Consider the following 17,000-nt stretch of genomic DNA (forward strand, 5'->3'; position numbering starts at 1 on the left):
ACATACCTTGAATTTTTGTAGTTCTGTTTTTGATATTGTATCAGCTTTGGCAATAATAGGAATGATATTAACTTTTGTGTCGAGCTTCTTCATACAGACTAGATCAATCGATTTTAACCTAGGATAGTATTTAAATGTTAATAAGATCAGATAAATATTACACAAACAAATATATCTTGTTATAATATTTACCCATGTCCTGTTGGGCAAATAAAATATAGGCAAACGTGAGTGCGAGTATCATGATATGTAGCTAAAGATCTCTTGATCTTTAACTCCTCTTGCAAATAAGCTTCAAATTGAGCATCTATATAATCGACAACAGCCTTAAAGCTATCTTCTTTGTTAATTTGATCCCCATAGCCAACTGTGTCAACAATAGTAAGCTTCAATCTAACATTGCTCTCTTGTAGTTCATAAGTATGGGCTTTGAGTTTCACAGAGGGAAGATTATGGGGACTTGGAGTAGATTCGAAGCTGGTATTAAAAAGAGAATCCATGAGGGTCGATTTCCCAAGCCCAGTTTCACCTATTACAAATGCGAGTAATTAATTATAGAAAGAAATCTTCAGTATGCCTACATATCAACACGTAATAAAAATGTTTTCTTACCAATGCAAAGAATGTTAAATATAAATCCATTCTGAACGGATTTATTTACTAATTGATCGGGGAGGCTATCGAATCCAACGTGACCCGACAATTTTAAGTTACGCAGGGTAGATTCCAACTGAAAATACATATAATGCATCAGTGATAATAAGTCGGCCGGAAATTAACAGTACTATCCGTGTATGGTACGATAAATTCAACGCAACATCAGGAGTATTGTTGTTATGACAGAATAGATTCCACGCCCTTCAAGCTATAAACATTACGCATATACTATCGTAACGATAAATTTATATTTACAAATACAGAAGAGTGTATGAATGACTATATGGAACAAGCAAAATCATTAAATGTAACGCGATACGGGTGTAAAATTTAAAAAATGACACCTACCTTGATACGCTCTACATCCACCGACGCCATTTTTACTACTAGTGACGCGTGCATTACTCATACCTGCTCATGGCTCATACCAGTCATAAGTTTAGACCATGTACAGGGTGTTCCAGAATGTACGACATTCTGAGGACGTGAAAGAGAGTGAAATTCTGAGTCCAAAGTTCCCCTTTTATTTTTTCCATATACAAACTTGTAGACGCGGCTTCAGATAACTAGTTTGAGGCAAAAATGAAGTCACCTGTGTAACGTCATATGTGGGCAAAGTCTTATAATAATATGCTGTGTAAAGGAGAGCCGTCAGTGAATCCTGTTCTGTGCAAATATATTTTTACAGAAATCTTATTTATCAGGAAAAATAAATAATACTGTTGATAAATACGTAAATATGGCCAACAAAATCATGAATAATAATACGAAAGATAAAAGAATTAATTACGATGAATATGTAGTGTACTGTATTAAAAGTAGATTAAAAAAGTATTTAAATGCATTGCGAATCGTTTTAATATCTCTTGATGTAAGTAATTTCTCCTGTAATACGTGGATATGTTGAATCAATTTTATATTTGTAATACGCGCCGCTACCCCCATCATGTGTCATCAATGCGCGCGCCGTGTCGTAGGTGGGGGTACTGTGGGAACTTCTGGGCACAGGTAGTGTTGGTACCGTGACCGCGTAGTTAGGGTGTTTCGCGTTACTGTGCTGGCAGACTCCTCATAACAGTGTCTACTTTCTAACATGGCAGATCAATTTGTGTTGTACTATCATGTGACGGTGAAAAGCTCGCGTTCATAAGAGGTTCTCTGTGTAAACTATCGTAGATTTTCCTCGCGGAGGAAACGTGTTGCCAGGTTAGAGCATAGTCGCGATGGCGGACATGAAAAGTCCACCGTTCAGTGACATTAAGAGGCCGGAGGAGGTGGTGGCGATGGCGATGAACGACAGCCTGAAATTTGCTGTGCTGATCGGGATGATCGAAGTGGGACAGGTGTCGAATCGGGAAGTTGTCAACACCGTGCTTCACTTGGTGAGTAAACGTAATTATTTTGTAAATTAGTCTAGTATGCCGGCCGTCCAGTTCATTTCGATAATTCCCGCCGATTCCGCGACATCGGCTGAAATCTGTCATCGGTTGAACTGTCAAAATTGCACGCTGACAATCGTTACGCGACAATTGTCAAATACCTCTTCATTCGTAAATATCTCGTAATTGATTATTGACAGCGATTAACAGCGAAAGTTAATAAAAACGTGTCAGAATTAACAATGAATTGAAGACGCTTACTTTTCTGATGATCGCGCTATCCTTGTTTAAATGTTATATTTACAGTTTGACGGTTTTTACCGATAAAAAGAATACGCGACGATGCAGTACGTTATTATTAATTTTACGATTCCGACACTGTTGTCACTAAAGTTCACCAGTTGTACCTGCGATTTAAGATTCAATCTGTCACATAATTTACATTCATTATTACTTCTCCTGTTTGCTCACTCGAGCTGTTTATGTATAAAATATATATGAATCTTTCGCAAGTTTCTGATAGCATTTAATATTGAAAGTAGGTATTAATGCTTATTGTAAATTTATGGTAAATACTTGTTAGCATTCTAATGAAAAAATAGTCGAGTGTAGTAGTAAAGTGATAAAAAAAAAATACAAAAAGCGCACGGAACGTGCTATGATGTAGTGCACAAGTTCTAATAATAACTTTTTCAATCATATTTACCTGTATGACTTGCCTGTTCTTCGTCGTAGCTAATGAGTTAACTTCAATCTTCATGAATATACGTATGTTCTGGTTGAATTGGTCTTTGAAGTTAAAAAAAAAACATCAAAAAATAATCGTAAACAACTTAAACTTATGGTCGGTTTTTTATTACTTTCAATCATGCTTTTCGTAGGCGCTACGTCGCTAGGAATCATCTCGTTCTCGTGATACCTATTGTTCGTATTAATATGAATCATCTTTTACGTAAAAATATATGTTTATCAGTTAGACCTTCTTTGCGTATGTATCGTTCCCGCGTGGTACACCCACCTAAATTTTCCGTTGCTCAAGTTGTGATCAAATGTTTACTACCTCGGTCTTCGTTGTTAAATCGTTCTAACGATCTAACTATGAATATGTACGATACAGCTAGATGAAAAATGACGGATGCGTAATTTGTTCACAATAGCGATTTGATTTACTAAACTAATCAAACGAACCGTTAAGATTTCGCTGAAACAGTAAAATACTATAGTGACGGTTGTTGTTACACTTTGTACCTGTGTCTGAACGAAGGGTTCTCGAGCTGCCGAAGACAAATACGTAGCACGTGGCAGCGATTAATGTTGGCTGTCACACGGTTGCACGGAGTTACGATCGCGCTCGCTTTTCCGATTCCAGACCGGTCTGACCCTTACTCCGCGAATTAGCGTCGCCGATTCGAGCTGTTTTCCATTGATCTTCTCTCAGTTAACCGCACAAAACGACAAATGCGCGAACGCATCCGTAAACGTTTGCACGACTCGCTTTGACCCTGAATGGATTACCGTCCGCCACGAGTACGATAACGTCTCGTGGAATGTGGTTAAAGACAAAGTTTTATACGTTTATTATATGATGGATTCTAACTCCGTGAATCCAAGAATATAACTTGTGACTCGATATGATTAATAACCGATCTGTTGGCTAAAATGTTCGTTACTCAGAAAAAATCATAGGAATATAATTTTCGGTAATATTTTAAAGTAACAACTATCTTGTAAATGCGCATATGTATGTATACGTATTATACTTATCCTGTCATTTAATTGCTAGTAGTAGGCGACGCGACGGCGAAATAGCGTACATAGGTATACAATATTTTTATCTTTGTGTCAACACAATTGTCTAATAAGAAATTTCATGACGTTATTGCGCCGGTCGCGTAGTTCACGTTTTTATTTGGATTTCACGAGAGTTCGCTATTTTACGCGAGTACGAGAGAACGCTAACCTTGTTCCAAATGCATGTGTATGTTTGACGGGTGAATTTACATAAGTAACCGATAACGCGGAAGTGGTTGCGAATTTTTCCGTCTTCAGGATTATCCGCCTATTTTCTGCAAACGCGACGCAACGAAATTGATTAATTAATCAGTTGACTCATTGCTTTTTCTGGCCTTTCTGAACACGCATTCTAACTGGGTGCTGTTCGTGTGGAACACGTCTTCAGGATGTTTACCTCGTTGAAAAATATAATTGCGTAGCGAGATTAGATTTAATATTATTTCTTTGAGTTGATACTCGAAAATAATTTGTTTCTTAGCGTCGTTTTCTTATATCCACAGTTGCCATTGGGTTTCCTTTTATTAAGATAACGAAAATTCAGCATAACATTTTGTGAGTTCCGCGAATGATGATATTGCGTAATTTGCGTAATGAAGTTGATATTGTGTGTGCTATTGTAAGTTTGCTATTTTTTTCTTATGTCATTAGTGTACCGTGTTGTAGATGGTGTAACAGGATAATGCTATCATAGTATGTATATATACATGTATGTATTGGTATTGGTACTGTATTGCTTCGCTGTTGCTATTCATGAAATTAGCATTACTAATCTATTCTAGATGTACCAATAAGTCACGCTTATGTTATAACGTACATCTACACTTATTGTTAGATCGATATTACACTACTGACATAGCATACACGTGTGCGTCGTTGAAGGGTTTCAGGAAAATAGCTTTTAATATTCCTGAAATGAAATAAAAATTATTGTGGACGAAAATCATGTTCATTGACATAGCTAAGTTTTATTTAATCTAGCTTAGTATCGTGATATGTGAAATTTCATTTTATCTATTCTATGTCGAACCAGGGATCTAAAATTTAGTATGCGGAAACGTTTGCAAACGTGCCACGTGTGTGCGCAGGAATCGTCAGCGCAATGTATCTACTAGATATTGCTGTCATATATCACATTAGGATAGATATTGGGCAATGTTCTACATTGATAACAGGTACTATGTCAACATAATTACTGCGTGTTATTAAATGCTATTCGTTAAATTTACACGAAGCAATAATGCATAATGCTGTATCACGCAACAAATTCCCGGTTATATTTGCACTATTATAATTACGAACGTTTAAATTTGTGCTCTCCTAATTCCATCAACATCACCAATTTCTGCTCCAATTTCTTCGGTAAAGCACCTCGTGTCCAGTTTGCACGCAAAACACGCTGTCATCTATCGTGCGGTGCGTGTCCGCTTATGTTAGCAAACCGTACACCGTTGTTGAATAGGCTTTTGTTACGTTCACGCACAATTAATCACGCGGACAATGCACGTCGGCCGATGGCACGGTGGGACAACGGCGTCATAGCTAGGGGTAGGCTTGGAGGTAGACACTTTTTAACAATTGATAATTAATGTAAATGAAAAACGTCCCTTCAGTCCTTTATTCACATGAGAATATTCTTGGCTATAAACCCGTATAATGTTCATGGCACCGTTCGATTTTCCACTTGATACCTATCGAGCTAACGTTCCCCGGTGGTGTTTAGCGAACGTTATTCTCATCGGGGAAAATACTGTTACTGGATTACGCTTTCCCATAGCTGGGTTGAATTCGAGCTTTAATAAATTTCTCCGATGGTACGCATCTGGTTTTACGTTTAGTTACGGTATCGCGGACCAGGATCTTGGAGTTATGGAGTTAGGTAGTGTAGTTAGAACGTGCCGCAGTTGGGGTCTACAAGCTGTTTGGTGTTCGGTTTAACAATGTGTTTTTAGGATATACGTGATATTATGTGGAATTACTAGTTGGAACCGAAACGTATTTCGTTTTCTAGGCAATAAGTTCCTCAGTACTTCAGATCTGTTTCACCTTCGCCAATAACGCGGAAGATTGTATTTTTTTCTCGTCATCGCGTGGTGTGAATTCAAAAGTTTTGTGGTCAAGCGACACGACGACGCGACGGACAATCGATTTACGCCCTCGCGCTCGGCTAGCGATCGATGAATACGTCTAACCGTTCCATGAAACGCGAATAGAAACGAACGATGACAATAGGCCACGAATTCCGGCAGGCGATCTTGCACACACAACACGTTAAATCTGCATTCCTCTTACGAAATCGCAGTTTTGTCCGATCAATTAATGACGATCGATGTCCAAGGTCAGAGTAGGGATTAAAATGTGTACACTGATAGACAAAGTGGTGAGCTTGTTTTTTGAAAATGGCTCTCGAAGGCACTTTAAGGAGTGAATTCACAATTTTATTCGTCATTATCTGCCATGTGTTTCGTTGTAACGTTCGCATCGAGGGTATTGATAATTACAATTGTTTAGCATTTGTATACTGATTCAGAAATTTTAATTATGAATCAAATTATGCAGGTACTTATTATTTAATAGAAGTAAGATTTCGTGTATGATGAAGAAGAATTGAAGATTTCAAGGTTTTTTAACAGCGTTTGATTTATTGAATTTTCTAACGATTTCTGCCTTTACGTTAATATGTGAAATGGGAATCTCTGAAGGTTGCGACATTCGTCAATGATTTATATGTATTCTCCTATTGCGTGGCAAGATGTGAAATATGTATGTTAAAAGATATCTTATCTACAAGATATGAATCATATCATTAATACTCATCAGTATTATATCAGTAAAGAATTGATAATTTTAATAGATATCTTCTCTTTTTCTTCCGGTTGTATTGTACATTACTAAATTCTAATTGTGAAGCAGCAACTTAAAGCTTTATGAGCCATAATGCGTCGTCATTAGTTTTATTTAAGGACTCATACAACTTTAATGAGAATAAGAAAAACATTGTCCGTGCGACAGTCATTTGTCACGAATTGACATTTCGTAGCTCGTTATTGGCGTACTAGGGATGTATAATCAGTCAGCGTAATTTCCGCAATTCGAACGGACTATCGCGATGACAGTCATTTAGGTCAACAGAGCAATTTTATGCCTGTAGCGTGATCGACAGAGAGGCTAGTAATTAATTCGGCGATCGGATTCGTATTGTTTGCTGATCGCGGCGAGGCGAACCCTAGAATCCTCTCGACGAGATCGTTCCGAGTGGTCCAGGTATTCCGTCACTGTCGCGGATAATTATCAAAGTCTGACAAGAACGATGGCTTCAAGATAGCAAGCCCTATCATAATTGTCGTTGATTGGCGAAAAGGTGTAATTTCTCTTGTTGATTGGATAAATTATTTCGTGGAAAACGATGTTTCGGGAAAAGTTGAATATTATTCGATACACTTCAGAGCAGAGATTTCGCGCTCATTAAATTGAATTGGAACTGCGGGACAGTTTAGCTGGATAGTTAACGCGAATCTTGAACGCGTGTTTCAATCGACGTAATGAGAAACGACTTCGAAGTGTGGACAAATTTCTTACTCTAGCAGTATCAAAAAAATTACAATAATTGCAATTCATGATGTTTCATTCAACGCATATTATAGAGATTGTAATGATTTCGATTGAATGTGATTTAGGGTATTAATTGTACTAGTTTGAGAGATATCTCGATTATCCGTCAACTTGATTAAGATTCGAAAGCATAAATTACTGTATTATTCAAATTAAAACATTTCCACTTCGATCAAAACTACAAGCTGGGAATCATCTGAAATTTTACTCGCAACTCTCGTAATTAAGCTTGTCGTGGAAGCTCAGGCGCGTGAATAATTCTCGTAATTGGCTACAACATTTGTCAAACCAGCCATGCAGTAAATAGCGATTAAAAAAGCTAATATGTAGGGAAAGTAAGCTCTTAACATTTTCTGGTGACATTTATCCTGATATTTATAAGGTCTTTACATACATTGATGCGTGTGCAATCACATCTCTCTCTCTGCGAACCAGTAGTATTTGATCATGAACTTCTGTACCCAGTGCTTTTGGAACATCGGAACACGTTGATAGCAAGAGTACTAGAAAAATATTTGCCAACTGTAGGACGTGTCGTGAATTGAAAAAAAAACTCGATCAGGTAAATAGAGCCAGAGACACAGGATATTCGTCAGCATGTGTTAACATTTACGTTTTCGCCCGCGTCTTTTTTCCCTTCGGCTTGGCCAGTTTGGGAAACGCGTAGCGCATAGTTTACAATTCGATTTCGATACGAGGTCGAATTTCAGGTGTCTGACGAGCGATCGTTAGCCAGCGCGTAGCACAATAAACGATGATTAATTACCGGTCGCGTTGTAATAACCCAGCGTACACCTTAATTCCACCTACTAATTAGCCTTCATTGTAATGACTGCTTACACTCATTGTCTGTAACCTAGCAGCGATTCGAACTAAGCGGGCGGCGTGGCGACCGACTGCGAGAACCTTGTTACGTTATAATGCGGGAGTAATTAATATGCAACTGGCTGAAAAGCTAATGTGGATCGAACTCACCAGGACTATAGGTAATAATTCCCTTTCATTCGCGTAAAAATACGGAATTTTTCACGCGATTGGTTGTGTTTCTTCATTGATTTATACACATACATATTCATGAATACATACATATGAGTGTTCACATTGAAGTGAGGCACGTTAATTACTATGTAATGATGGAAGATACAGAAACTTCGTTGAATGATAATTGAATGGTTCGAGGGTGGGTATAATTTCGATTATTGATCGAAGTAGATCTTGCCTGAGTCAGAAATCCTACTACGTCTTTATCTGACCTCTTAACTTATAAATTGACCTAGAATCATGATGCAAGGATTTTATTGAGCAAGTGAAACGCGGTCCGCACATCATCTCTCGGCTAAATGTCTGAGACAGCGATGACATAACTGCGTCTTAACTCGATAAATTTATTGCGGTTACTGTAACAGGTTGGACGAGATTCGCCGGTAGAGCACGAATTGTATTTACGTGCGCACGTACTGTTGGTCGCGTTATCAAATCCTATTTGGAGCTGCGGGATTGGAGGTCAGTTAGCTTATCGAGATAGTATCGCGACAGGTATCCGCTAAAACAAATTTTGAATGAAGATTTACTGTTTGAATAATTGGAATGAGAGGAGTAATACGCGTTCAACGAAAGTTGTAGTCTGATAATAGGTAACAATGATCGATGAGGTCAACTGGAGTGTAAAAACTAGCAAATTTTGAAAATAAAGGTTTTAAACGTGAAAACAGAAATGATCTGGCTGTGTTGGATTTGAAAATTTCTGATAATTCGTAAATATAAAAGTTCCAATCAATCGATATCATTCGTTTCAATCTATTATCATGTATTAATACAATTTTTTGTACTCTGATCATGTATCGTATTATCTGAATCATATTGTTTTCTGCAATATTGTAATTTGCATTCCGACGGAAAACAATATCGTATATTACAGTTTCCGAAATTTCAATTAAAATTTGAAATGCAAAAGCACGATGATAGTGAAGTGTTGATCGATTTCCATATTTTTTGTTTTTCTTTTTTAATATTTCATCTACCACGAAATTTTTTTCTTTTTGTCCCGTCGAACTGATACGATGCTAAGGAAGAAGCAAGAGCGGTCTAATGTTCTCGTCGTATCTCGTTGTCTAAGAAAAATTGCCTCGATAAGCGAAATTGCTATCGATACAACATGCTTAATCACGTTAATCTCACTCTGCAAATAGTACGATATCTCTTGATTCGAAGTGTACCCAACTCGTGTCCCAGCCAGAGGCTCATTAGCTGTACCTACTATCTAGTTTACAACCACGCGAGCATTAAAGCATCCCAGAAAAGTATTTGGCACGTTAAACGTGATTCTAAGTAGTTATAATCAAAGTTCCTGTGAAATGCAAGATTCTCGAAATTGTCGCGAAGCATTTCGTTCGACATGCTTCCTTCTCGCAACCTAACACCTGTTCGATCTTCCTGCGAAAAATGTATTTTGCCAGCGAGAAGTTTTTACTGTATATTATCGCGAAAGTTTCGCAGGGTTCTAACATCCGGGGAGGAAACATTGGGGGAGTCTGGTTCAAGGTGATGAGAAAATTCTTGCAAAGTAGCGCAAAGTGCGAAACGTTGTAAACACTAATCTGTCGTCGGGGGGAGAACGATTTACTGGTAATCAAATACGTAAATGAAAAGTACTTAAACTCTCGGTCTCAGGAATACATTAAACTTTTCTAATTAATTACCATCCATCTGAAATTGCTTAACTTACACAACTATGCAAAGTTAATCTAATAGAGTTCGCGTTAATCTTTAGAACATTCATTCTACCAACGAACGCCATTTATACGCAAAAAAATAAACTTATATTATTATTGGTGTCCAGTAGTAAGAAACAGTTATTGGATGTTGCAATCCGAATTGTTTCACTTCAAATCCAGAGGAATCTCTCTCTATGGAACTACCAAATCTATTTCCTTTGCCGAGAAGCGAAAAATGTAAGAGACGGAAAATATTTCTCGGCGGCTTTCGGTGATCGAAACAGCTCGGTTGAATTGTAAATGGCGGCAGATACCTGCAGCTACTCTGTAGCCACGAAACTGCATTCCATGTCCCGTTCTTTCTCTAGCGTTTTCTCTCTCACTTTGGAGAAAACCACGTTGAGTAATAGTGCTATAACGATCGGAATTTTTGGCAACGGTCCATGTGCACTCGGTCCACGATCCGGCATTTTTCTGTCGCTTAAGGGCAACGACTCAGGAGACAAATTTTTCAGCCACATTTTACACCGACACGTTGAAATCATTGTTTCTGTATTACCATCAAGCCGAAACGTTTTGCAACATGGAGTTATGTGTTTATTTGATTGCTCCAAGCAACTTGTTGGAAATTCGTTCGACTTATTGTTACTCTTTTTACTAGACGTCGATATCGGTGCATCAATAGAAGCTGGCTTTGATCCAAGGAAGTATGTACCGAGAGAACTTTTTTTCCTCTTGATAAAATAACGCACAGAGCTTGTTCCTTTGAAATTTCTCTATTATAGTGTTTTTTGTCTTGAATAAGTTTTTGGTCGATGACAAAGAATTGGTACAGATGAAATAGTGTATGATCTGATTTGATAAATTAATGGATGTGTAGAGTAGATAAGCATTAACTGTATAATTTACGTTGTACAAAAATAAAACACGGTAGAATTCCTAAAGAGGATATAAGTTGGTCATAGTAGATGAAGTAAAATTGTAAAGAGTTCACTGTGGTTATAAATTCACCGACTGTTAAGAACGTAACTAATCGATTTTATGGCCACCTGAGCTTTTACTACAAATTGATATTGTTACTCATTTTATTAAACGTTTAACTGCAAATCTATTCTTACAACTTTCAAATCATGCCGTATCAGTTTTAGATTTCTGCATGTGTTTTCTAAATCACTCCGAATCAAGTCGTGCACGTGTAGTACGTTAATCTTTATCGAATCCATGAATCAGTATAATTTCTGAGCGGCGTTCTAGAATCGCGTTAGTTAAATTTGATTAGAAATATTCATAGCTTGGTCACTCTATTCATACTTCACGTGTATCGAGTATGTCGGGGTGGCATGAATTGCTCGCTCCCGTTTTCTCGACATTTATCCGTCGCTCGTTCGTGGAGAGATTTTTCTGTCCGATCGTGCTTCCGGTACACGTTAGAAAAACTCGTTAACTCGGGCAGCATGAGCGAGGCAGAAAGAGTGAGGCGTAGGTAGTTCATACAACTAGTCGTATTAGCGAGAACTGCAGTGGCTCGGTCAATAAGAGAGGCGCCCTCACCCGCGCACTATTAGACTAGACTTTTGCTGATGCTGCTTTTCTCTCTCCCGCGTCTTGTACTAGGGATTCGCGTGGGGCACAATGTAATTTTGCGAACCTGATAACGCTGAGTTGATTACCACCGCTTTTGACAGACAAACATGCTAACGAGACAAGCGGTTGTTGCTGATGAGCAAGTTAATCGAATGAACACGATGTTCAATACTATTGAACGCATTCAATGAAATTGCTGCTTTAGCGTGGAATATTTTCGGCAGCAGTCTCGTTACGTGCTGCTTAAACGCTTGCGCTAAAAGCCTTCAATGCTCCCGCCAGTCGTTACGGTCACTATAATCCTTCCCATTGCATAGTCTACCCATCGTTAGCAACACACCTTCTATTATGTATCTACTATCGTTATACAGTATTACTAAAGTGTATGTAGTTCGTAATGTCTAATTTTATGTACGTTCTTTTAAATCCTAATTACACGGTTCTAAAAAAGAAAGTCGCCGTTTTGGCATAAAAATATTGCTTTCCATTTCGGGTGTTCCATATCTGCGAATAGTATCATTGTGGCTATTTATAACGTTCCCTACATTTTCTAACTGAATATCGACACTGGTAACGTCACACGGTGCAAAAATAGACGATATAATTCTCTTGTAGAGCGTGTCGAAGGGGCAATAAATAAAAAATCGGAAAGAACCGCGTGTACCTCAAACTGAAACAGCTTCGTCTTCGCTCTTATCTTATTGCGAAGGACGCAGTTGAGACGATTACGATACAAAAATGAGACGTAGTCTTAAACAATTATGTACGCTGCTTAAAGCGTTTAGGAACTCGATAAATTATTTACATAGCTTCATCGCTTGGCGAGATTTTCAAATATTTTACATATTCCAGCTCGACAAGGAGCTTAAGAATAGGTAGCATTATGTTAATTAAATTATTACGGCATTACTCTACAACGTTCTTTATCAAGCATGAACTTGGAGCAAAAAATATAAATATCTTTTCTTGCTTTTTCGCAGAAGTTTGTCTTTATATACGTAATGTTAAGTCTTATTGATTTATACATTACTCAGAAGCCGTAGGAGGTATTTTTAATTGAATAATTCAATCCTTTCATCTCCGTGCTTTTATAAATATGAATAGGTCTATTTCGAACGAAGCTCCGATTAATTTTGCCACGTTATTCGCGATGATCGAACTGTCCGCAACTGAACGGTACGTAGCTTTTTCTATTCATTCGTAAGACAATTCAGAGTTAATTATTGACCCACAGCTGCGAGTAACGTCGGAGACGAAAGTTGCTCGAACCGTGTTGTAATTCGGTCTTTTATACGTTACGAGAAGTAAGAGAAAAAGAGCGAGATAGGGAGTAGCGAATAAAAGAGAAGAAAACAAAATAAACAAACTTCTTAGTGAGTAATTTATCGTGTGCTGATGACAGCCTGCAACTTTTCCACGCCTATCAACTAAAAATAGGATTACGGTGATTTATGGCGAGTCGTAAAACCAATATTTCATACGCGCGTACAGAATCTAACTTTGTCTTGGTGCCGAACCGGATATCGAGGATGATCGATTTCAGCGAATGAAAATATATTTCACCTCATGCGTTTCGTTTCGTACAATTTACATGTGCACGTGGTGGTCCATTAAAAATAGATAACTCTAGCTTTTTCTGCCGATTGAACGTAATGAAAAGCGAGAAGAAAATTAATCGGAGAAGAGAATTTCTTGTTTATTGAACTCCTTGATTTTTATTCCCCATTCGATCGGTTTTTTAGCTTCGTAATAATTAAAATTTTAACATAGGAAGTAAACAGAGGAGTGGAGACAAAAAAGAAGAGAGAATTTTAATTGTTTTGACGTTGTTAAAATATCGCACATTTTCAATTGAAAATATTTCTTAATCATTTCTTGCTAATATCGTATTATTTTTAATTCTACTTTAGTACTTTTAGTTCTACGTTTAATTAGTAATGAAATGTTCCCCATGTTTCTATTCATTAATTTGCGTGCGTTCAGGACTCGATGACTAATGTTTGGTACACATGCACTCAAACATTCTTACCTGTGACAGCTAGTTACCATTTAATTTGTTTGATTCACTATCATTTTTGTTCTTTACTTTTCGCGAGATAGAACGTAGCGCATTTAGATTAAATTAGAATACGAAAATAGAACAATCCAAGCTTTTAGCAAATGAGTACTCAATTCCCGAGGACGTATATGCTCGTTGTAATCTAAGGGTTAAAAACTCCAGCCTTGACACACTCAATTTCCCTGCGAACGCCTTTCGTGCTACGAAGTGGGAGGCAAAACGAGGCAGAACAAGTGCATTATACAGAAACGGGCTCATTCGTTAAGCGACCCACCTCAGCGTTGCAGTGAGTTTAATCGGATACCGGTGAACTTATTAAGAGGTCGCGACTCGAAACGTTATAGTCTTTGGGCCAAGTTACCGGAAGCTTATCCGTTCTTCTTCGTGCCCCTCTCCAAATTAAATCCCGGTCCGTGGTTCATTTCTGGGCAAACTTTAAAGCCGCGAAATCTTGCAAACGAAATTTCTCTCTTTCCACGTTACAGACGGGCAGACGTGCTGGTCCAAGGGACGGGAAGGGTATGGGGGTCAGGGTAAGGGTTGGGTGGCTGGGTTTGCCCTTATCAAACACAGTGTTATCGACAGGTATGTCAATAATTTTATGCTTGCTTCCGCGTTTCATCTTGGCAAAGCATACACATATGTCCAATCCGCCGCGTTGCTCGTTTCCTCGATCGTTTCCTCCGTTAAAAATTTCGCGAACAGTTTGTCAACAAGCAACCGGTCCATTGCTCGAGTTTCGAATTCTAAACTATCCTGTCGAGCTCTTTCATATTTCCAGAATCGAAGATCTTTATTAAAATATTTATTAACAGTGTTTTATGTTTAGGTAATCTGTGTCAGGATAATCTTATTATGTTCTTCTTATTACGTATAATTACTCTGTAAAATTGTTGCCTTGAATGACTACATTAGATTTTTAAATTAATATTAGAAAACAATACTTATGTCTCAATGAAAAATTTAACACTAGCTTACAGCTATTGTTTAGACTTCAATGGTAACGTATAGTTGGAGGGATTAATATCGCATTGAACATATATGCCATGAATAGGGTTGTTGTTCGAACAGCGAACGCAGTGAAAAGTGTTAGTTATACGAACAATAGGTACGTGATGTCGATTAACTTTCCATATTTCCATGTTCTTGAATCGCAAGCAGCAGCCAGCAGTCATTCCAGTGAACTGCTTCTGTTATAATAACATGATCAATTGCTCTTTTGAGAACAATAGCATTTATATTTCATATTGATTTATGAGAAATATTGTGTGTTAAACGAATCATTTTCCATTCGATAAGAACGCCTTGTGTGCAAGAATTATTTCAGGATATTGAGTGCGTGAACGTTGCCGTAGATTTTTGAAGCTACATATATTAGCTTTTACTCAAGCGCAGTAGGATGTTCCGTGCGAACGAATTTTGTGAATTAAACTGACAGGGATTTATGTGAATCACAATAGACCATTCTCGTGTTGTTTTATGATTTTTGAACGTGAACGGAATAAAAATCGTAAAGAGTAATGAATGGGAGGGCATATATTTTTCGTTTAAAAAAAGCTGACTTTTTTTAACAGACATATGTACATGTACGTGCCTCTTCAGTCCATTTATTAATTTCTGTATGCTGGATAGGAATGAATGCAAATGGGAAATAGAAAACGATATTTATTGGTATTTCGTTATTTTCTTTGCTACCGTTGCTCGGAACTTGAACTAATAATTAGCTAACCGTCTTTATCTTCGCGCACCCGGTTTGTTTGGAAAACGAAAGTTAGGAGCGCTCGGCGTGAGTCACAAGAGGGTAAACACACCGCAACGCGCACCCTTTCGCTCATGGAAGGTCTGATCGATCCTTCTCGTGCACGCTCGACACTGGGTTAATGACTCGAACGGGTGGTGAATGACAAGACGCGTCGTCGATCGAGTCATTGTCAGCCAGGGAACAGACCGCTCGAGTCTTTTGAGAGGCGGAAACTTCAATTTCACGCTGGTGAAACACGAATCGTGCTATCCTACTCGAAATCGACGCGCCGCGCTTCGCACAGCGACCCATGGTCCTATGGGCGATTTTAACCGTGAAATGATGGCTCGATAAAAAGGTGTCACTTTGTGAACCTTCTCAAATATTAAACGAGGCGCACTCAGGTCAGACCTATCGGAGGGTTGAATTGATATTCCTCTGCTGAAAGTTGAAAGGACATTTTTTTGCGGGAGCAACTTTAAAGTCTACATTATAGAAGTATTTCTTGTACTATCTAATAAAAATTTGAAATCCATTTGAGATGAATTTCTGGTACTATCAAAATTATATGGACGCTTAATTGTTCTCAGTCACTGCCAGCTAGTTGTTAGAAAGCAAAATCTTTTTATAAAAAATTTCTCTCCTGTCCGCGGTGTACCTTGGAACGGTGCGGCAGGTGGCTAAAAATAAAAGGGGCAGATCACGGCAGAACGGAAATGCATATCGAAGAGGCGGCTTGTACGAACGTAATTGTGGCCTGGCCAGCGGAAAACGAACTGGTTCACTTTTTCACAAGGTCCAGCCGCGACCGAGAGACGTTTTACCGGACGCCAGATGCGTCTTCTGGCAAAAAGTGAATGTCTGCATAATACGAGAATTCGTTCGAGGATTTCATTCAAGCGAATCTCTCGTGTTGCACGCGATCGTAAAATTATTCTTTCCGCCGCGTATCAACATTCCAATTACCTGTATCTTCCTTGATATTGTGCTGGGTGTGTAGTATATTATATCCACTTGAATTGCAAACCTACATTGTGGAGAAAAGACTAATATAATGAATTTCGAAATGAAACCAAAGAATTCCTTCGTGTAATGATATAATAATTGCTGTTTTTTTTTAATGATCGCCATCATTCTATTAGTACAGAATTTTTTAAATTTCTTTCTCGAAAAATTAATGTACTTAACTCATTGGATTCTGGTTCCAAATAAACACGGATAACTAAAATTTCCATTTTTTTTATAGTTCTTTCTACGGATTTTAACTTTTTTTATTGATGAAAGGACGGCGTTTAATTATTTTGCGAAAGAATTTTCATTTGCGCTTAATGGAATGCTTTTACACTAAAATATTTCAATTTTCTGGCTCTGGAGAGTGAAAGAATTAAGCTTCTCTGGTCGTTGACAGGGAAAATGTAGGGTCCAAAAATTATATTATAGCAATATTATATACTTTAAGTTCT

General features: G+C 38.0%; 2 protein-coding genes across 2 annotated transcripts in view; one reads left to right on the top strand and one right to left on the bottom strand.

Moving 5' to 3' along the window:
- Nucleotides 1-6: 6 nt before the first annotated feature.
- Nucleotides 7-1,113, bottom strand: LOC108623966 (septin-2-like; the record flags this gene model as incomplete). The annotated part of the gene is made up of 4 exons (XM_018022880.2): nt 1,006-1,113; nt 613-730; nt 193-529; nt 7-118 (listed from the first exon to the last, which is right to left on the bottom strand). Coding segments are annotated over exons 1-4 (621 nt in total), but the record flags the coding sequence as incomplete, so codon positions are not given.
- A 567-nt stretch (nt 1,114-1,680) lies between these two features.
- The window catches only part of rg (A kinase anchor protein rugose), a 269,667-nt gene continuing 254,347 nt past the window's right edge, over nt 1,681-17,000 (top strand). The window contains exon 1 of the mRNA XM_018022957.2: nt 1,681-2,039. Within this exon, the coding sequence (XP_017878446.1) occupies nt 1,881-2,039 (159 nt within the window). The 5' untranslated portion in view covers nt 1,681-1,880. The remainder of the gene's footprint in view (nt 2,040-17,000) is intronic.

This window comes from Ceratina calcarata, unplaced genomic scaffold, assembly GCF_001652005.2.
Source record: "Ceratina calcarata isolate Rehan_Ccalc_2016 unplaced genomic scaffold, ASM165200v1 scaffold297.2, whole genome shotgun sequence".
Taxonomy (NCBI): Eukaryota; Metazoa; Arthropoda; class Insecta; order Hymenoptera; family Apidae; genus Ceratina; species Ceratina calcarata.